Raw genomic sequence first — 20722 nt, forward strand, 5'->3', positions numbered from 1 at the left:
TTTGATGCAGGTATTATGCTATCATTTCAGACGAGGGCTTTGCACGTTGCTGAGTTATTGATGTGTGTATGTAGTCTATCCTACGTATTAACAATCTGCTCCTGCTGTTCCTGATGTAGACGATCCACACGCGAGTGCTAGTCTTATACTCGTTTTCTTCCGCAACCCCAAATCTAGGTCCTATTTGTCCTTGTGTCATCCTGTACGCATTGATTGTTCTAGCAGTCAGTCGGCCGGCGGTGGACTCAACCTGACTAGATGTGGGTTGTGCGCTGTGCATGGAGCTGTACAGTACGTTGCTAGATCAGGTAGCCAGAAGCCATTCATTGCCTCTGATCCCGGACGGCCAGTCATCCTCTCACTTCCTCACTTCCTCACCAATCCAGTACAACGAATCCAAACATCTATAACAGCCCTTCCATCCACTTCCCAGAGAGTTATCACCCCCGCGAATAGACACCGTATTCTTCTACCAATGCCAGAGCATTCGCCAGTTCCGACACTCCGAGCTATAAGCTGACCTACACGGTGGGTGTGTACTGTACATGTATGTACATGGCTATTCAAGCACCCTTCAACAACAGCAACAGCAACAGCAACTACAACTGTCGACGACACATCTGCCTGTGGACATGGAAGCTAACTGACCGTGTGTGCCTGCCTGCCTGCCTCCCTTCTCCTCCTCCTCCGCCTCCTCCTCGCGACCAAAAGGAATTGTATTTCCTTCACGATGACCGTAGGGTTAGTTCATCTACCGAGTGATGTCTTTTGTCGATGATGAGAAACTTTGCTGAAGGAGTTTCCAAGAAGTTCAATTGTAAAGATGGAAAACAAAAGCTTCGAAAGAAAAGGTTAGTTCGATATACGGGTTCCCGGCGTTGGTTGGGTGCAATCTTGTAAGCTTCAATCAATCGCCAGGAGGTCGAATCCCTTGGTCGGATACAATACCGTACCCTATACTTCCCAGACGCTATTCGGGAAGATGCAGGGCATGAGTGTAGTGTCACTGAAGCACTAGAAGAGGGGAGGGACGACAGGGAAAAGCAGATGTAGACGGCCCGGCTGGGCCACGTGGGCTCGCTTTGCTCCCTCGAGAGAATATCTTACAGTAGAAGTAGAAGTAGTAATGGTAGTGGTGGCAATGGTGGCAGTGGTAGTAGTAGTCAAAAAAAAAAAAAAAAAAAGGGGGACGAGCTTGACTAAAAAACCAGACCTTTTTCTCCACCCTCTCTCCCAAAAAGAGCTCGCTAGAAAGAAACATGTACATCAAGTCAAAGGGGAGGAGGATGGCTCGTTGTTAGAGTAGTCTGTGTGTGGTGTGTGGTGTTTGACAACAATTGCAACACAAGAGGCCCACTGGGCAACAGTGTGTGCGTCTGTGTTAGATAATGTGATTTCTACAAAGTACAGGGAAGGGAAAATCACAGCCAAGTGCTGCGCGCGCATGCGCTCCCATCATTCAGGTCATTATTCACAGAGGTGTATCAACATTACTCCCGCCATCCCCTACGGCCGTCCCAGCTGCATCCGCCGCCGCCGCCGTCCTAGCAACTCGTTCGTTGACATTCTTGATGTGTGTGCCGTTGGTGAGGTGCACTTTGAAGTTCTCGACCGTCATACCAGGACCGGGGTTGTAGAGTTTGCCCGGACAATCGTGGCATCGGATGCGTGGGAGGTATTGGTATTTCAGCCGGGCATTACCGACTTGATTGCTGGCATTGATTACCGGCTGTCCGGTTTCCGTGTCGACGGCCGTATACCGCATCGTGGCCTCGAAGGAGTCATTGGGGTAAGACCGGTTCAGCTGCGCCAATTCCGCTACAAGCCAGTTGGGAGCCGATGGCTAAGTCAAACTATGTTAGTCTGTGGTTGTCTGAGGGTTCTAATCCTCAACTGACTGCCAGATCTTGCGGCCGGGGCCCGAGGCGTGTGAGGAGGACTATGTAAATCGTTGTTTACTCACCCCGGTGGCTCCCATCTGTGGGGTATGGGGACTGTCTCCCACTCTGACCTGTGGAATCGGTACTGGTCGTGTCGCCGACGGAGGGGCATTTGGTAGGGGGACTTCAGGTTGGGACTGTACAGGAGGAGCCATGGGAGTCGGGGTGGGGGTTTGGACTTGAGGGGTGCCTTGCTGAGATGGCGGTTGTGCAACTGGAGTCGAACTCGCGAGGCTTGCTATTGATTGTATCCCGTGCGCAAGATACTGCTTGAATTTCTCTTTCGAGATTCTCAATTTCACAATCAATTTCTCCGGTTCATCCACACTCTCTTCCCGATATTCACGCCTGCGTGATGCGGCTCTGGCCTCGTTATGAGGCTCGGGCGTGGCGGATTGGCCCAGGCTCGCCCGGAGCGCGGCATGTGCTGCGGTAGCGGCTCCTCTCATACCTCGCGTGCGCGCCGTGCCCTGAGCTAGGTGGGGCCCAATCGCTGGAGATGCTGCAATCGAGGATTCGTCACTATCCGACTCCTCCGACTCGTCCGCTCCGTCGCGCATGCCAACAGCAGCACGACGGGTGCGACTTGAGCCAGACCGCTTGAACACATTACTCTCATCCATAGAAGCCGCACAATTGGGAATGACGGTCGAGACAATCATCGTGCGAATAGTACGTTGGCGGTCCTTGAGATCAGGCAGGGCCGGCCCACCGCGACGGTTGACGGACCGTTTCTGTCGGCGCTGGTCTCGCGAGATAGACACCTCCGTTCGTTCAAGCTCAGCCTCATTAAGCTCGTATAGATATGGCGTGAATTCCTTGGCCGCCTGGAATGGTCTAAAGGATGAGGTGAGAGGAGAAGGGAGGAACGCGGTCTTGAGATCGGGATCGTCAATCGGACGTCCGTCGAATGGGTGAGAAAGGATGTAAAGTGACTTGACAAAGAGCTGTGATTGTTCTCGAATCGAGTGCGCAATGGCGGTGGTAAATTCGCCGGAGAGAGACAAATCGTCCGTCATTCGTGCGGCAAAGGTTTCCGGGGAGTTTGAAGGATCATTGATGTCCCATTCGAACTGGTCAATTAAGGTATGCTGGCCAATGGTGATATTGAGTTTGACCAGAATGCGCATCTCATCGTTCTTATAGGCACTGTAAGGAAGGTGTGGGTCAAGAGGATCTTCTTCCATGAAAATGTGGGGGTAGTAGTCGCAAAGCTGTTCCTGGATACTCTGCGAGATCATGCGCACCAGTGGGGCACACGTTTCCATAGTTAGACCCAGGTCTTCGACGAGTTTCTCGGCAAACAGCTCCGGCGATACCACGCGATCATGAAGATTCCACGTGAACGTATCTCGAATTTTGATCTTCTCCCAGTCGATATCCAGGCGAATAGGCACCAAATCTTCCACTTGTTCGTTTTGTGTTTTCAGATCTTTGCGAGATACCCGGAGCTCCCTCGTCCGTCGATTTCCGGGACGTCGACGGTTGGCTGGGTATAGCAGCTGGGGATGTTGATTTCGCAAATCGGTGCGAGCATTTCCGAATCCTTCATAGCCCACACCGTACAACGCTGCGGGGTTCAGGTGAGTCTCGCGCCGGACCGCCAAGAAGTAATCCCGCTCAGCGCGTTTCTGCTGCAGAAGTTCGTGGCTAGGATTCTGCCAAGCTGTCAGTGCGGAATGGTGAAACTCGCGATTGACGTAGTCTTCGAGGAGAATCTTGTCCGCTGGCGTCTCGCGGACGCGCACTGGTAGGCTTTCCGTGGAGGGTGGAGGTTGTATGACGGAACCATCCCGCGATCGTTTTCGGCTTGCTGCTGATCCATTGGTAGTATTAGGCGAGTTGTTGCCATTAGACGCATCATGGCTCGATTCGTTGGATGGAAGGGAAACGCCCGAAGCTGCAAGTACGGCTTTCGCATTCTGTTTACCCTCCGCGATGGCATCAGCTCCGTCTACACCTTGCCCTGACGAGGGTTCAGAGGCAGCCATATTATGGTAATCCGCGCTTGTGTTAGACATGCTAGAGCCGTCGTCAAATTGCGAGCCAGAGGGTAATTGTCCGGTGTGAGAGGTATTGGGAGATGGCATCATCGATGATGATAATTTATGGAATCGAGATGGAGGCTCGTTATCGCTCGCGCAGAGGGCTCTGTTGATCTGCAAGCGACACGACTGGTTCGAAGAGAAAAAGGCGCAGAGGACACTAATCTATTACGATAGCATCCTTGGGAGGACTATGCGATGAGAAACAAACCAAGTCAGTTCAGTGGCCTTGGATAATCTGCAGTCATCGCAATGGAGACGCGACGGCGCACCAGACATTGCGGGTGAAAACCCTTCGAAAGGGCATGTCGCAAGACCGCCACCCGGGAGTCGCTCTCCTTTGCCATGATCCGGAGCCGTTCAGCAACGCGCGAAAACCTATGGAGGAAGATCTGCGCGAAGCTGAGGGAGCGAAGCGGGAAATAGAAACGACAAGCTGGGAGGAAGTGACATACCTGCCAGCAAAATGGCAAGGGAACAGAGGTAAGGTAGAGAGGATGAGAGGGGGGAGGGGGAACAGATAGGAGGGTAGTACGAATGGCAGGCACGCGGGAGAATCAAGGTAAAGATACAACTAACCAAGAAAGCCACCAGCAAGAGAATGAGAATTGAATGGGAAGACGGTGATACCAAGCTAGACCAGCAGACGAGTCGGGGGAAAGCTGGTTCCAATGAGCAGGCAGGTGGGAAAGACAGACAAGAGTGGATGGGTCTGGTCTGGACGGTCTGGTCTGCTGGTGCTGGAGCCGGGTCTGGGTCTGGTCGGTCTGAGTCGGTTTGAATGAGTGAGAAGGCACAGGACGGACGGGGGAGGCTAATCAGCTGACGCCGCTCCCGCTGTGGTCGGCAGGTCGGGAGCTTCGGTTCTGCGGAGCGAAGCTTTATTCACCCTTCGGTTGATAGCTCAGGGCTATTTAATCGAGTCTCCCAAATAGAATGCCGATTATTCGTTGCGGACCAATCGTTCAGGGAATAAAAATTGTGGGGGTGGAGGTTGGCAAATGGCCGAGTCTATCAGAGATCAAAGACGCGATTTGGAGGCGGGAAGAGAGGAAAGGAAAGGAAAGAGAAAGAGAAAGAGAAGAGAGAAAGAGACGGAGAGATTGAAGGACAGCAGCGGCGAAGGCACATAGAGCGGAAAACCAGAGGGAAACCGCCGTTACAAGTCTCTACCCTCTGGCCGGGCTCCCCGGGGGGGAAGGAAAGTCATCCAGGGAGCAAAAGGGAGGATGCCAATCGCATGGAGAGAGGTTCGACGGTCTTTCAAGGGCTACAGAAGACCCTTCAGAGCCCTTTTGAAGCTATTCAAACTCATACTTCATGCTGCTTTATCTTCTGGTCCGATCTCAAGCTTTCTTACACTTGTCATTGTATTGATGCTGTAATACCGTCGCTTGTTTCGTACGGTAACCGACGCACTCCCGCGCGCTATACCAGTTCAGCTTATCATGTGACACTAAGCCTTTCCCAAGACAGTAAGCCGGTCCTCCGTTAGCGCGTCAGTGTCGCCAACGGTGGATCTAGTCTTTCGATGCCGTACCGAATCGGTGACCAAGCATACCAAGTGTTACCGTACCGTATGGACAGTCCAGTTTTGCACATGTTACTCGTCGGTGGTTATGTCCAGAAAATGTTGCAACCAATTTCCTCCGTCATTCTACTGGCCTAAGAGCACATCAATCACCACTGCCCGGTGGTCCGAGTTGAAGACCCCGTCTTCGAACCGATTTTCCAGGACGGCATACCCCTCGACTATCCACGGCTGGCGACCGTGGCTGAAAACCTTGTCCGCCGTGGACTCCAGTAGGATGTAGTCAATGCGAGTGGGAGCCTGCCCTTCATGGCCAAACCCGGTCCATGTCAGATAGTGGCCGTAATGCTCCGTGGGTGTCACCAACTTGGCCGCGTCGGCCAAGGGCGACTCCGGCGCTGTCAACACAGTATACGCCTCCTGGTCCTCCTGACTGTTGAAGTCGCCTGCAAGAAACACCCCCGAGATGCTGCTGCTACCGCCTCCGGACGTCGCCTTCGCCTGATACTCCTCGATCTTCGCCAGGATAATATGGGCGGCCTCGAATCGGGACCGGGATCCCTGGTCGTCGAGATGGGTGTTCAATGCCAACACAGTCCGACGGCTCGCGCGATGGGTGAAGACGCCCACCGTGACGATGCGGGTCGAGGCGGCATCCCAGCTCTTGGAGGGAACATCCGGGGTCTCAGACAGCCAGACGGTCTCCCAGTCTCGGAGCTCCCAGATTGCGGGTTGGTAGAAGATCGGAGAATACTCGCCTGCTTCGCGGCCATCGTCCCTGCCGACTCCGATGTACTCCCAGGTCTGGCTGGGGGAGGAGGGATGGGGAGAGTTCAGCCCCGTATGTATATCCACCAGCTGGTTATGTAGAACCTCTTGTAGGCATATAAAGGCGTTTTGATGGCGTGTATTGTACAGTAGCTCGTTCAGCAGCCGCTGCTTTCGATCGGCCCAGGGTCGCTCGCCCTGGAATGGAGATGAGGTTGCATACCGGATGTTATGGGTAAGGATACGGAGGGGGAGCTCTGCAGCTACTTTCATCGTGGAGAATTATTTATGGGGACCCAGGGTATGTAGAATGAATCTACTGAGGTTGAAAGAAGATTGTCGTCTGAACGGTTTATTTTTTGGCTTTCGAGTGCGAGTACTCGTCCTTGTGGAAGTAGAGTGGGGAAGACTCCAAGCGGAGAATGCGGAGAAAGCTGGGTCACTGCCGATGGTCCGGTGATTGGGCATTGCGCACGATTCTTTGTGCTGCGCAACTGGGAGACAGAGGCCGATTGAACTGACTGCAATGTAGTGATAGGTATCTGCTGCTTAGGTACTACTCACAAGTTTACTTGAGGATTCTATGACTCTTACCAGTCGATGGTAATCGGACATTGCTACAATCCTGTTCAGAAGTTCTGCTATGCAGACTTGTGTTCGTAAACCTATGTGAAGTAGAGTCTCCAGCTTTCTACCTTTATGTATGGCTTCACTAGGCCCTACTGCCAATTGTATATCGAGAGTCTTTGTCCCCAAGACAAAGCTCAATGGCTGCATCTACTGGAGGTCTCTCAAATCGATCATCTGGTGCACAACTAGGGGGCAACGCATATTTCTGTCATTTTCATACATTAACAGTGGCTGAGCAGCCCAGACAATTACTCCAGACTGGATACTCTAAATCGTGGTTGCGCCGCTTTGCGACTCACAGTTCACACCGATCGTGAGACAAGAGGAATGCTCCGCTTAGTCAGGACTCTTGTTGCCGCGCCAGAGGAATCTCGGATTCTTCAATCCATGTCAGCTTATATGCACCGATCGTTGAGAAATATACACGTCAGGGATGTCGCGTATGGCGTCCATGTTGAAGTGGATGAGCGGACCATACTCGAAGTAGACTGCTCTGCCTCAGGAAGGATTCGGAACCACATCCTATTTAAATGAAACAATCCATGCAACCGGTGTTGCCCTCGTGGTGCTGACACTGCAATCCTGCACGAGTGGGGAAGTGCTTCTATTTGCGACACATGAAGCGATCGGGGAAGAATTGGTCGAGTTCGATGACTCCGCTGGGTTCTTGTTCCAAGAGATGTGCCAGACGAGCATGCCGTAAGATGGCTGCTGTCATAGACCCTCGTTGTTGGTTCCCCACCGACCACGCGATCCGGCTTCGATGCTTCTAGCCTTGCGCTAAGTACATAGACTGGGACCCTCGAGCTCAGCATAGCCACGACGATCCGTTCGATTGTTTGACACTGTCAGCTGTGTCCACGAATTCACCGCCACTGATTCCTGCTCCTCGCATTTGACAGTGTATCCGTATAGTCAGGGTCGCAATACGCTCCCCGAGTGATCTGGAGGCATTGGTTTGCTATCTGATCGAGATGAGCTCTGGAAATGTAAGATTTGGGTCTCGTTGGGCATGAAGAGAGTTGTGCAATGTTGAAATCGCAACCAAGATCCACCAATGTGGGTGAAGAGTACGAGATCGCTTTGTCTGGGTCACCAAAAGCGAAGAGGCAGCGCTGTGCCACCACCAAGAACGAAGGAATCGAGAACCTAGTTTTGAGTTCGAGATGAAACAGCCGACAAGAAGCAAAGTTCGAAAGCAAATCCATAGAAAAAGAACTTGATTACCGGTCATCTTTCGCGCAGGTTGAAGGAACGAACTGATCAAGCGGACAGCCTGACACGTATGTCTTGCTCGCTGGTGGACGAGCAATGATGGCGAAGATGGTGCAGCTACAGCGTAATCCTGATAAGCGGCTCGAGCGAGCAAACGTGTTTGTATTCGATGTTTGTTGCAAGTTATTCATGGTTCGGAGGGATTCTGGGTCCAGTATTCTGGACAGGCAACAGCGATAGATATGGGCTTTTTGTGTGAAGTGAGCACAGAATGTCCTTCACTCAAGAACGAAAGATCGCAACAAAGGCTCGTAAGAACATGGGATCTGACAATTGTCATGGATCACGCGTGGCAGCCCGAAGGCGAGGGCCTTCTCCTCATTTTCTGACAGCGTAGAACTTCGCTGCAGGTCAGATTTTAGTCTACAATGTTGACCCTCAACTGGAATCGGCAGGAGCGGACTCGGAGTCGGGAGGCGGAGACAAACGGAATCCAGCCATCATCGGATCGGACGTGTGCTGACTGCAGCATAGATAGACTAGAAATCAACGTGGTCATCAAGTTAAATCCACTAAGAGCGAAATCAAGGCAAGTCTTATGTGCATCTAGCGTGGCCCCCAATATTTCTAGATTAATCGGACTCGGAGTTCAATGTGAACACTCTACGAATGCAAGCCGGTGTGGCGCCAGTCTCCCCCGCCCCCCTCGGTCTTACAATCTATGCACTAGTAGCACAAGTGTCGGAATTGTTTGGGAAACGACGATCATGACTTCATTGATTCGGAGCCCTGTGTGTCTAGGTTCCTATCGTTGTTGTTGCAGTAGCTTCTGTCTTGGCCGGTGACCTTTCTACAGACCATCCTGTCTGCACGCGCACCTCTCCTGGCTCCAAGGCAAGGACGGAGCCTGGTTGCTGTGCTTGTCCTGTGGCCTCCGTCCAACAGAACCCAAGCCCTCTCATCATCGATCGCGACGACTGAATCGAGCCTGTCTCTGCCAGCGTGGCTTTCGGCTTTAGTGGTGCGCTACTACCGCCTGTTGTCAGAGTCCGCATCGACCCCAGCAAATAAGAACCGTCCTTGGGGTGGCTGAGCGAGGTGTTCGCGCCAGCACGCAGAGATTGGCAAAGACCCAGGCAGGCAAACACTGGTGCAAGGACGCATGCATTGGCCACGATGATTGCTGCTGTCCACTCAACAGTGAACCAGACCACGACCATTTTGCCTGCCTCGTTGAAATTGCTCAGGTCGGTTTTCGAAAGAGCCACAGTCAGTAGGATGGCAATGGCAACAGCGCTATTCGGTTTCTCAATTAGAAATGTTGCGTCTGACACTCGTCCATTGCAGAGCCCAGGGCATACGTACAAGACTCCAATCCCGTAGACGCCAGCGGTTGCCAGCCTCTGAGACCGCGTCGGGTTGGTTCTGAGCAAATACGGCAATGGCAGAACCATGATGGCGAAGCTCGTCACAGAATCAATGATACCAAGACCCAGTAGAACGTGGCTTTGATTCACGCAATGACCTTCTCCAAGATTCGGAGTCCAATTGTATTTGAATGGGTGGCAGGCCAGAAATGCGAGAAGAAACCCTGACAGGCTCCAACAGGCACATATTACCATTGTCGTCCACACGGCGAACCGAAAATAGCTGGTCGGAGGGATGAAGGTTTTCTGAAGCGCTTGCAAAAGACTGCATTTTACCAGACCTAGCCCTATGAGGTATGCCAGTCGGATATAATAGATGCACTGCGAATTGGTCAGTATACCTTAGTATAGTAAGGGATGGACTGACGAGACTATCTACCTTGAAGGCGATGCTGAGCCGCCAAGCTGGCGTTTCCGATGTCCGATAGCCAATGTGACCGATGGTCAAAGCTGAATAGATGGCGGATTAATATCAAAAATGATTGCACCATAGATGAATCCGGTGCCATACCCAGAAAGACCGTCACCGCGCTAGAGTAGTATAAAAGCTGATACCGCACCATTAGCTCCTTAAACAGCTCAAGCGGCATATAATACTCAGAATCTTACCAGAGATATAAGTGCTAGATAGTCCGACGCTTGGAAGCTCTGTCTTCGCATGACCAACGTGTAAAATCGAAGTCCCATGGTCATGGCCACTAGAAAGAGACAGAAAGCCAAGGTGATGGCAATGTCTTTCCCATCACCGGAAAGCCCCGTGCACTTGTCAACAGCATCTCTGAAGGTCAACATGGTGTGTGTCGAGGATTATGGGAGGTCTTTTCGTCCAAGGATACGTGAGGACGAGACATTGAGGGACTCAGTGACAGTTATTGGCTCCCAAGCCCCAGAAAAGCTGTCTGGCAAGGGGCATGAGGGGGGAAGGAAGAATAAAGAAAGGTTAAAGGAATCCATGTCCATATTAAAGTCTTCAAGTTCCGATCGAGGAATCCGGCCCCCAAGCTCTTTCCAGAAGTTGGGCTTTGTCAAGGGAGTAGGGCAAAGGAAGAGCTGCAGCGTGGCGGATCACCTTGCAGCGGTCACACATACGCGCGAGGGGGCCGATGCTGAGCCACGAGGCCAGGCGGTGATTCCTTTCCTTGCCTGCAGGATTGGCGGGATGCTAGCATTTTTACTGCTGACAGCCGACAAGGGTGAATTAATTTAATATCCCCATTTTCTTTGTTGAAGAGTTGTACTCGAAGCAACGAAGGTACTGTAGGTGGGCTCACTGACAGACTAGCCCAGGACTTATTGTCACACACTAGTTAGCTATACGGAGTCTCCGGAGCGAGCAGATCCTTGCCAAAATCACACGCGATGTTGCACAGAATAGTAAGCACAAATAAGTACGAAGTTCCGTCTTAGATGAGAAAAACATGAGCCTCAGAGAGGTCTCTCACACTGTACGGGAAATTCCGCTTCGAATCAGCAAGAACTGTGCTTTCATGTGCAGCACGCAGTAAACGATTGTACATGGCTCGCATATATAAACTAGGGAAATAGCACCCGAGCCGGACCAGACACACAGTTTCCCCAGTAGACCTTCAATCCCAACTCCGAAACTTCGCCCCCAAAAGCACCAGGATGATAGACTAGAAAATCGGCGGAGAGAATGGTTTGAATCACCAGCAAGAAAATGGTGTAGTAAAATGACTATCTGACCTCTTAAGTAATCATTCTTCTACACAGCCTATCCGTGGACTACTACCATTCAGATGCACCAACAAGATAGTCTAAAGCTGACAGAACAACAACTCGGCCCACTGATCATTGCCTTGTAAGAAACAATGGAAGTCACTACCACTCGCCTATTCGCTGAGTACTGAGAGTATGTCAAGAGAGCTTGAATTTACACTCAAAGCTCAAGGTACAGATGCCCTGCTTGGTCGATTGACTGTAGCATTCGTCAGGGCTCCGAGGACGATCAGTGGCGACACACAGGTGATGTCATATAGAAGGTCGAGCTGGATCTTGAGCTCATGACCCTCGAAGACATAGTTTGAGCAACTTAGAGCAGAAAATAGTATGTCAACAGTCGAATCAACTGGAGAGTATATTCATTGAGTCAAGCTGTTGAAGCTCCCGAGTCTTTTGTATTGCAATTCCAAGCTTCCCAGGGAAAGAATGGATGCCATTGGGCCTGGAAGGAAAAAGTGATGACGGCGGGCGGTCGGCCGTGAAAACGGAAGGTACTGGCAAAACCAGCTGTTACCGAGCCCTACTGGTCACAAACCCCACCTTGATGAGGGCAAACCGCTGGCGAAAGCGGGCCAAAGCCCCCGCCCTGGTGGTTTCGTAATGGGTAATACCAGGCAGGTGCACACGACTCCATCGAGCGACTAAACTAATCGAAGGTTCTCCAGCTTCTGCTCCAAAGTCCATTTTCCCTCTTCTCTCTACTATTCCGCAAGTCTTACTATCCAAAAGTCCTATTAATCTATCATTTCCTCGTCCCCAGCGCGAGGATACTCTAATTAGCTCACAATGGCTGAGACCCAGGCTCCCGAGGTTGGTATGTATTCACCTCTGCTCAATACGCTGGCTGCCCCTCCTCTTTCTTCCTACCAATTTGAAAAAGCTCCTCCGGCGTTTGTGGGTTCCCGCTTGGTTTTCATCGTCATGGATCGGGCTGCGTTTGACGGGCTGCGCTGCCACCTCGATTAACCCTCAATCGCGACCTTCGCATGGCTGCCTCAATTTTTACTCCTTGTATTCTAGCACGTTCTGTGATGCTGCTCACAAATGTTTGCCGGTTTCCTTGCGCACAACTAGCCGCTAACTCGATCATTTCTAGACTACACCCTCAACAACCCCGACACCCTTACCAAGTACAAGACCGCTGCTCAGATCTCCCAGAAGGTCTTGGAAGCCGTTTCAGGTGTGTCTCTTCCTGCCGTTTACCTCTTAAGAGGGTTGTCGCATAGTTTCTTCGGGGTGGTGCTAACCACCATTCATAGGATGGTGTATTGAGGGAAGCAAGATTGTCGAGCTCTGCCAGAAGGGTGACCAGCTCCTCGAGGAGGAGATTGCCAAGGTCTACAAGGGCAAGAAGATCGCTAAGGGTATGTTGCCTCTTCAAGTGAAATTTCTAGAGCATGATGGTTGACGCGACCTCGTCGCAAAAGGTATCTCTCACCCCACCACTGTCTCCCCCAACTCCTATGTGACTCCCTACACTCCTTTGGTGTCCGATGCCGCCGAGGCCGAGACTACCCTGAAGGCCGGTGAGGTTGTTAAGATTCAGCTGGGTGCTCAGATCGATGGCTTTGGAACCATTGTTTGCGACATGGTCATTGTTGCCGACAGCAACTCCTCTTCCGATGAGGTGACTGGCCGCGAGGCTGACCTTATTCACGCTACCCACTACGCCAACGAGCTTCTCCTGAGACTGTTGGTTCCTGCCGGTCTTCTGGCCAGCGGTACTGAGGAGGAGAAGCAGAAGGCCGCCGCCCAGAAGCCCTACACTCAGGCCCAGATCACCCAGCTCATCGAGAAGGTTGCCAAGGTCTACGACTGCAACGTCGTCGAGAACACCACCAGCTGGCTGTTCCAGCGCAACGAGATCGAGGGTGAGAAGAAGATCATCCTCTCCCCCGGCACTGGTGTCAAGGGTGAGGGTCTTCCCGACGTCGGCGAGGTCTGGGGTATCGAACTCGGACTGTCCCTTGGATCCGGAAAGGTCAAGACTCTTCCCCACCGTGCTACTCTGCACCGCCGTACCACCACCACCTATGGTCTCAAGCGCCCTAGCTCCAGACAGACCCTGTCTGAGGTCGTCAAGAAGTTCGGCACCTTCCCCTTCAGCTTGCGTCAGCTGGATGACGAGAAGGCCGCCAAGGTTGGTGTCGTCGAGTGTGTCCGTGGTGGTGTCCTGAGACAGTACGAGCCCGCCGGTGATGCTGACAACGCTGCCGTGTCCCGTGTGCTGTCTACCATTGGTATGAATCCTCCCTCTCCACTCTCTATCAGCAATTGGTGGCGATTGTGGTAATTGCAATTCAAGTCTGAAACTAACCCTCAATGCAGCCATCACCAAGAACGGTATCACCCGTCTTGCTGCTCCCACCACTCCCGATCTTACCAAATTCAAGACCGATAAGAAGATTGAGGACGTGGAGATCCTCGAGATCCTTGAGCGCCCCTTGGCCAAGTCTACTGGCTCTAAGAAGAACAAGAACAAGAAGAAGAAGGCCGCCAAGACGGAGGACTCCAAGGATGAGGAGTAAATGCATCATTGCATCAGGCCTCACTTGACGCAGTTCCGGGAACCGTGTTTTGGCTCACATAAACGCATATGACAACTGTTCGGGGGGAGTTTTGGTGGCTCCAAAGCCCTGGCAATGTCCGCCATGATGGTGCTTTGTTTTGAAAGTCGGAGCCCGTTGGGCCTTCTCCGAGACCGGAGGGTTGTTGTCGCAATGCTGAACGCCAGAGACAAGTCTGGTGGGAGGACCACCTCTCCCTCGCAGTTCCCTGTTGAAAACATGCTGTCACATAAATTAGTTCAAAAAGAGGAAGAGTTGTATATGTCCAGTGGAAACCAAGCCAGATACAGTTCACCAATGAATATTATGATAGCTGGTGCCAGCCAGTTCCTGCCAAGTTCCTTGACTGTGGGCTTATTTGTTCTATCTTAGTTAGGGCCTAGGCGAGTTTCCTGGCATCCCAGGTATGTGGTTTGAAACCTATTTGATGTGAATCTATAAGACTCGAAAGCAGTAGTTACATCATGTCATCTCTAGGTGGGTGAGGATAGTGCCGAGCACGCACATTTGATTAACCCTTTATCCTTCTCTCTCCTCATGACCTGTGGTCAGGATCCATTCGGCTGGACTGCATCGAGCTGCATCTTGTATCTCACCATCTTGACAAGGACCTGTGAATTACATTTGAGAGGTTCGCTGGTTCAGTCTATGATCGCCTTCCACCCTCTTGGGCAAGACGTCCGGAAGCGCTCATGTTGAGCAACCAGCAAGTCCTAACACGGTTTGATATCACTGGGACCGTCAGGGAGGTAGAGAGTATCGAAGGGGAATCCTACGGTTGAGTTGCAGTGGGGGAAAGGAGATCATCGGATTGCTTCACGTGGTGTGTGGATGGGCTTTGATCTGCCTGTTCGCCGATGGAAAGGCAGGAAGGCCCCAAGATCATATGGGCACGAACTCGCAAATCCCAAGCGACTCGTAGCATTTCAGAAACAACACAGACAGGTTTGAGTAGGCGTGCTATCGAGTTGTACAGTACCTAGTTTTGAAGAGACAGGAGCGAAAGGGGATAGGAACAGGAGGAGGCAGTGAGCAGTGGGCCAGACTGAAAGAATTCCCGAACCTCTCCTTCTCGTCTTCCACCTTCTTTCTCAGACACCCATTCCCTCTAGTTGAATATTTGGGCTCGGCCACCAAAGTCAAGGTGTTGCAAGGCAGCGATTCAGTGTGGTGTTTGCTGCCTCTGCTGGCCGAATCCTGAGTGAGTGAAGAAGCTCCCCCTCACCCCCTTCACTTGGCCCACCCACCCAACATCCACATCCTCCTTCCCCGAAGTCCCGAGAGCATCGAGGCATCTCGTCCTTAACACCAACCTCCCTGAGTTACCGACTGTAACACTGTTATCTCTTTCTCTGCCTACCCAGAGACAGATTTCCTCTACTTATTCCTTCCTCGGTCACCTTCGCACTTCCTATCGTCTTCTTCTTCTCCCTCACCACAAAGAACCTCCATACGCGTTGCTCAACAGAGCCAAGCTATCTCTTCGGCTTCGTTCCTCATCTCCAAGATCAGAAGTTTTTACTGTCTTCTATTAGACGTTGAACCTGTTTTGAACACTTCGGCATAGCGGCTTCTTGCTTATCAGTTTCCGGAGCTGCTACATCTCTCAACGTGTCTAGCGTTGTTGCCACTGAACGATTCTCGCTACATCACACTTTCTACTTGGCTGTGTTCCCATCCATCTAGCCTCCTCTTCCTCTGTCTCTTAAACCAGTCTACTTGATATTAAGACCTTCCAAGATCCTGAAGATCTTCTATCCACCGGAAGGACGTCTGGTGCGTTGCGTATAGACGCCCTCACCTTGTGAGTTTGTCGTCTTGAGATCATTGACATCTCCACCATCCTCCTCGTTCGATTCTCTCACCTTTCGACAAAGTCGTGCTTACGAGAGTGCTTTCGTGTTGAACGTGTAGCCTCGTTTCTCTTGCTGAGACCAGAGCATCGTGGCTTTTGTCCTCGAACGTGCTGTGTTGTAATCACTTCTATCATCATTCTACACACGACACCGTCACCTTTCCACTCTTCCTTCCAGCTTGCACCAACGTACAGTACTTCCTTCATCTCAGTGCGAACTGAAGACATCTCGCCTTCAGGCCTCAAATCTGTTGTCAACTTGTTTTTCCATCCTTGCGCACTTGCTTCCAGACTGCCTTCCTACCACTCTCCGTTCCTTCCATCGCTTCCAATCTTTCTCTTGGCATCTAAAATAGTGCACTTCTGTATCAGGATACCGGCTGGTCTGCTCTTTTCCTATCAGCTTTCCGAGGTTACGATATTCGTCTCTATCTCCTCAAATTCCGCTGCGTGATTGTGACTCGACCAGGAGGCTTGTTTCGCACCTGCAGTGACAGGTAGCTCGAACGCGATAGTTCTTTGTGCCCTACTTTCCATTGGTAAGTGAGCCTTCGGAGCCACAAAATACGTCTTTCCATTGTTTTTTTGAGTTATCTCCATTCGTCATCACGCTGGATAGAACAGAGATCTACCCGGGCATTCTACTTAAGATGCACCTCTGCTTCGACCCAGATGAAATGCTGATGGCCAAAAGCAACCGGCTCTAAGTCAAGTCTGAAGGACTCCAGTCAGGGCCAATTGTGTTGGTTGGGCATCGGTGTTGGCGAAACAACTTTGGGGACCAAACTGTGGCTGACCAGATCATAGGCTCACTACTCCTCTGGGAAACCCTCGGTCAAGTGCCACGAGAGTTTCATATTTAACATTCGATTCTACGCTACCATAATATTTAGCAGCGCGACAGAACCCAGTCTACACTTATCCAGGTGCACGGGAACCCTCGAAGCCTGTGCCCTACACGGCTATTCTGCGCGCCTGTACAAGGATCGGTAGCTGAGCAGCCATCAAGAAACAGTATCCATCGTTGACGGTAAAATTTCCCTGAACAAAAATTACTATTTAGACATTTCAATGCTGAAACTGTCCTTTTCGTAGGGCAGACGTGCCGACTTTGGTGTTTGTGGCAGCTTCCGCAACAACCCCCTTAGGAGTCTGCTTGGGATTCCTCGAAAACTTCCGGGCGAACTCCGCGGTTCTTCTTCCTTTCTTCAACCCGCAGACAGCGCGCGGGCTGGCCTCGATTCCAACCAGCCACGCTGGGCACGCTCGGTGTTCGCTTGGAGTCCTCTACTTCAGTAAGTATTATTTGACAATATTCTCAGGCTAATTAATGCCTACTGTCTGTTCATCGCTAACCCAGCGCCTGCAGCCGTTGTACCTCCCGAGCCCTGTCTACAGCAATGGCTCCGACCCTCCGCTCCTCTTCCTCCCGTATTCACTCCCGACCTAACACACCACCTGATGCGCCCATGATGGCAAGCACAACTAATTCGGTCACCGAAGCCACGAGGCCCATAAAGCAACGGCGCACGGACATAGATTCGCGCGAGGCCACCGCTCCGCTACAGAACGCGACGGAGTCGCAGGACAATGGAAGCAAAGACTGGGCCGAGCCTCCTGCAAGAGCGCCGGCCCCTAGCTATGCGGATAGCCCATGGTCTAATCACTGTGATAGTCGGAACCCAGTTCTGAACACGATGCGCCCTTTAGGAACTCGACCTTCTCCGGCGGACTTGCGGAAGGTCGGCTTGATGCCCAAGACAATTCCACCCATAATACCTGCCAAAAGAAGGTCTGGAGTCGAGTCCAATGAGCCCGCGCCACAGAAGGCCAGCTCACTCTATGACATTTCCGCGTTTGCGGCGCTTCCCATTCCCACCTCCGCGGACTTCAACGTGGAAAAAATCAAAGTGGCCGTCAATGAGGCTCTACGCATGGCGACAGAGACCGACAACATTCCGGTAAGCCGCGGGCTCCTCCGCCTGTGGGAATCCTGTGCCAATGATCCCTTTTCATTGTCTGTGTTGGAGGGTGTATGCCAAGGAAATCCTGGCTCGCGGGAGAAGTCGGCATTTCAGAGCATCATGCGGGCCGCCTGGAACGAGGTAAAGGCAGAAGAAGCTCGCGCACAGGCAGACGAGGACAAAGAGGAAACAGAGGTTGACTCAATGCCAGCTTTGCCTCGCGCTCGATCGGCTAGTAGCGTTTCGTCGTTGTCCTCACTAAATACATTTGAGGACGTTGATGCCGGGGCGGTCTCAGCACAACTCCCAGGGTCAGCCCCTGGAATCAATATTCCCCGCGCAAAGGCCAGACACACCCGTTCCGCCGGACTCAACAAAGGTGCAGCAGACCTCACAGCTCGCCATTCTATGCCACCAACAACGGTCAGCTCTCAACTGAAGCATGCTTTAGAAGAGGACGAGACGCGGTCTGAAGAATTAGACAGAATAGACAGGGTGAAGCGAATCAAGCTTCGGACACCACTGCCAACCATCGTCCCTGCTGAGAGTCAGGTCCGACCCTTACACCCTACTGATATCCCAACCCCAGTTCGCTCACCTACTCCACCTTTCGCCCATCCCTCCGCACCAACGCCTCCTCCAGCTCAGCCAGTTGCTTCCGCTGCCTCAGCTGAATTTGTAGCATCAGCCCCTCTCACATCCTCCTCTGGAGAAACTGCAGAAAACCTTCCCGACAGTCGAGCCAGCAGTGAAGCTGGTGACAATCGACGACTCACGCCTACCATGGTGTAAGGACCACAATCCCTGCCTCACTTTTCCTTCTTGTTTATTGCTGGTTTTCTATAGGCTAACATGCATGGTAGTGATGATAGCGATGTTGAAGACGAGAGACCGGACAACGACGAAATTTGCCACGAATGCAACAACAGCGGCAATCTCTTGTGCTGCGATGGCTGTACTAATTCTTACCATTTCTCATGCTTGAAACCCCCACTAGACCCAAACAATCCTCCGGAGGGAGACTGGTATTGCCCCAAGTGTGCCATGCGACGGGCCTTCCGTTCTTTGACTAGCAAGTTTGATCAGCGCTTTGGCAAAAAGGATGTCAAGGACTTCCAACTTCCAGCCCGTATTCGGGATCATTTCGCCGGTGTTAGGGTGAACAAGAAAGACGGTCAATCTTACGAGGCCATAGTTCCAATGCCGAAGCCCAAAGGTCGACGTGGTTACCGTAATGGTACTTATGACGATCCTCATTTGCACAGGACAATGGACGCTCTAGGAGCTCCCATCTTCTGTTTCAAGTGCGCAGGAAGTGCCGCTAGCGGTCGGCCTATCATCCAGTGCGATATCTGTCCACTCTCCTGGCATCTGGACTGTCTCGATCCGCCTATGGCCGCGCCCCCCGCCCAGGTCCCAGGAAGTGATCTCGCGCATCACAACTGGATTTGCCCTAATCACGCCTGGCATGATTACATTTACGCCTCCAAGGACGAAGAAGGATACGATGTCTACAAGCGTATTCGCCGGCCAAAGCACCCCCGGATGGTCGATATAGACGTTCTACTCTCCGACGACGAGATCACCCAGATGGAAGACCAGGAAGAAGGCAGCGTCAGGTACCGCGTATCAGAGCATGGAATCAAACACACCTTTATTAGCCAGGTCAAAAGGCCAGTAGCCCCCCTGAACTGTGATTCGACTCCCAATATTGACTCTGCCGACAGAGAAAACGCGGAGTATCAACTACTGAAAGCAAATGCGAACAAGTTCCTTGATCATGCAACCGCCGAGTACGACAAGATTATCTCGCACGCCCGCGCTGCCTTGCCCCCACAGACGCCCCTGATGACCGATGAGGATGCAAGCACCACAATCTCGAATTCCCGCACCACTGCTGAGCGCCAAGCTGCAGCCAACCTCCTTGCATTCGCTCAACAGGAGCACATCACCCCTCCAGATGCCAACGATAGAATGAGCTTGCTGATTGACCAACTTCGTGCCAACGCACCAGAGATCCGTCCCACAGCCGACACTGAGATAGCTTCCCTACAAGCCTTGAAGGATCTCATCGACCGGCGCATCCGGGATTTGTCAACCCAACCACAACAGTCCTAGCCGACTGAATCCCGGATGCGCCGGTCGATTCTCGGGCACCGGCCCCGGTCCCGGCCCCAGGAACATCCTCTCTTCAGAGGGTGCAAGCGGTGCTCGAGAGACGGCTGTTTGTTTTATTTTTAGTGTGGCACACAAGCCACGCATATATTATTATTATGACGACGATTTGATACGATAATTTGTCTATTTGCTGTGATATTATTTTGAAGAGGTAAGTTGCCACCTTGCAGATGACCCGTTCTGTGGCTACAAGAAGAGAGAGCGTTCATCTAACGATCCCTATCAGGCTGCTGCTGCTGCTGCTGCTGCATGTAGGACCACACAGTGTTTCAACCATTTGAAAGATTCAGAAAACATACCATTTGGCGCAATATCATTATTTCCGCATCGGCTAGCTTGGGGGACTTTTGTTTTTGACGACGGTTTTGTTTTCTTTATCCTTTTTTTCTCCCCTGTTGTTCATGGACGTTCGGCGTTACCAGCTCTCTCTCATACATGGCGGTTCTATTCTATCATTGTTAGAAAGGTTCACCTTTCCTTTTTTTTAAGGGAGCATGCCTGGCTTTTTTGTTCTTTCTGTACTTCGTCGAAGAAGAAACCTGCTGCCTCAAAAAGAGGCCTGCAGCAGATGAACAGGGCAGACTAGAGAGGACCGACTCCTCCTGTTTGAAGCTGCTCCTGGAGGTAGCCCCTCTGAAGCCCTCATGTGACTGTTTTGTTTTGCACTCTTTCTGTGTGTGTATGTTTTTTTGAAAGTTTTCCTCACGTCGCCGGTTGCATCTCAACGCATGGACCAATGTTACTCATTAGCAGTTTGCATGAGGGAAGACGGACAGGTTATCGAGCTCTGAATTCATTCTCCTCCTTGCATCATTTGTCCTTTTTGCCGCTGTCGTAGGGACTCTGCAGTGTCGACTGCATC

General features: G+C 51.8%; 6 protein-coding genes across 6 annotated transcripts; 2 read left to right on the forward strand and 4 right to left on the reverse strand.

Moving 5' to 3' along the window:
- Window positions 1–1471: 1471 nt before the first annotated feature.
- BO86DRAFT_394406 (SWI/SNF chromatin-remodeling complex subunit SNF5) lies at window positions 1472–4030 on the reverse strand (the record flags this gene model as incomplete). Its single annotated transcript, XM_025673199.1, has 2 exons — window positions 1472–1843; window positions 1964–4030. 2 exons carry the CDS (start codon window positions 4028–4030, stop codon window positions 1472–1474), a joined length of 2439 nt encoding a protein of 812 aa, XP_025533527.1.
- A 1285-nt stretch (window positions 4031–5315) lies between these two features.
- On the reverse strand, window positions 5316–6659 carry BO86DRAFT_384701 (endonuclease/exonuclease/phosphatase family protein). Its single transcript, XM_025670940.1, has one exon. It carries the CDS (start codon window positions 6555–6557, stop codon window positions 5643–5645), a length of 915 nt encoding a protein of 304 aa, XP_025533528.1. The 5' UTR covers window positions 6558–6659; the 3' UTR covers window positions 5316–5642.
- A 1036-nt stretch (window positions 6660–7695) lies between these two features.
- On the reverse strand, window positions 7696–8682 carry BO86DRAFT_7433 (uncharacterized protein). The gene is made up of 2 exons (XM_025677626.1): window positions 8142–8682; window positions 7696–8063 (listed from the first exon to the last, which is right to left on the reverse strand). Exons 1-2 carry the CDS (start codon window positions 8318–8320, stop codon window positions 7781–7783), a joined length of 462 nt encoding a protein of 153 aa, XP_025533529.1. The 5' UTR covers window positions 8321–8682; the 3' UTR covers window positions 7696–7780.
- Window positions 8683–8813: 131 nt separating this feature from the next.
- On the reverse strand, window positions 8814–10760 carry BO86DRAFT_384702 (uncharacterized protein). Its single transcript, XM_025670941.1, has 5 exons — window positions 10166–10760; window positions 10068–10104; window positions 9936–10006; window positions 9495–9877; window positions 8814–9425 (listed from the first exon to the last, which is right to left on the reverse strand). Exons 1-5 carry the CDS (start codon window positions 10346–10348, stop codon window positions 8927–8929), a joined length of 1173 nt encoding a protein of 390 aa, XP_025533530.1. The 5' UTR covers window positions 10349–10760; the 3' UTR covers window positions 8814–8926.
- A 1190-nt stretch (window positions 10761–11950) lies between these two features.
- Window positions 11951–14184, forward strand: BO86DRAFT_384704 (curved DNA-binding protein (42 kDa protein)). Its single transcript, XM_025670942.1, has 5 exons — window positions 11951–12110; window positions 12393–12476; window positions 12556–12660; window positions 12724–13536; window positions 13625–14184. Exons 1-5 carry the CDS (start codon window positions 12083–12085, stop codon window positions 13822–13824), a joined length of 1230 nt encoding a protein of 409 aa, XP_025533531.1. The 5' UTR covers window positions 11951–12082; the 3' UTR covers window positions 13825–14184.
- A 2752-nt stretch (window positions 14185–16936) lies between these two features.
- Window positions 16937–19800, forward strand: BO86DRAFT_452402 (putative PHD finger domain protein; the record flags this gene model as incomplete). The annotated part of the gene is made up of 3 exons (XM_025676926.1): window positions 16937–17013; window positions 17088–18470; window positions 18546–19800. Exons 2-3 carry the CDS (start codon window positions 17119–17121, stop codon window positions 19798–19800), a joined length of 2607 nt encoding a protein of 868 aa, XP_025533532.1. The 5' UTR covers window positions 16937–17013; window positions 17088–17118.
- Window positions 19801–20722: the final 922 nt, after the last annotated feature.

Source organism: Aspergillus japonicus (genome assembly GCF_003184785.1).
Source record: "Aspergillus japonicus CBS 114.51 unplaced genomic scaffold BO86scaffold_1, whole genome shotgun sequence".
NCBI classification, from domain to species: Eukaryota; Fungi; Ascomycota; class Eurotiomycetes; order Eurotiales; family Aspergillaceae; genus Aspergillus; species Aspergillus japonicus.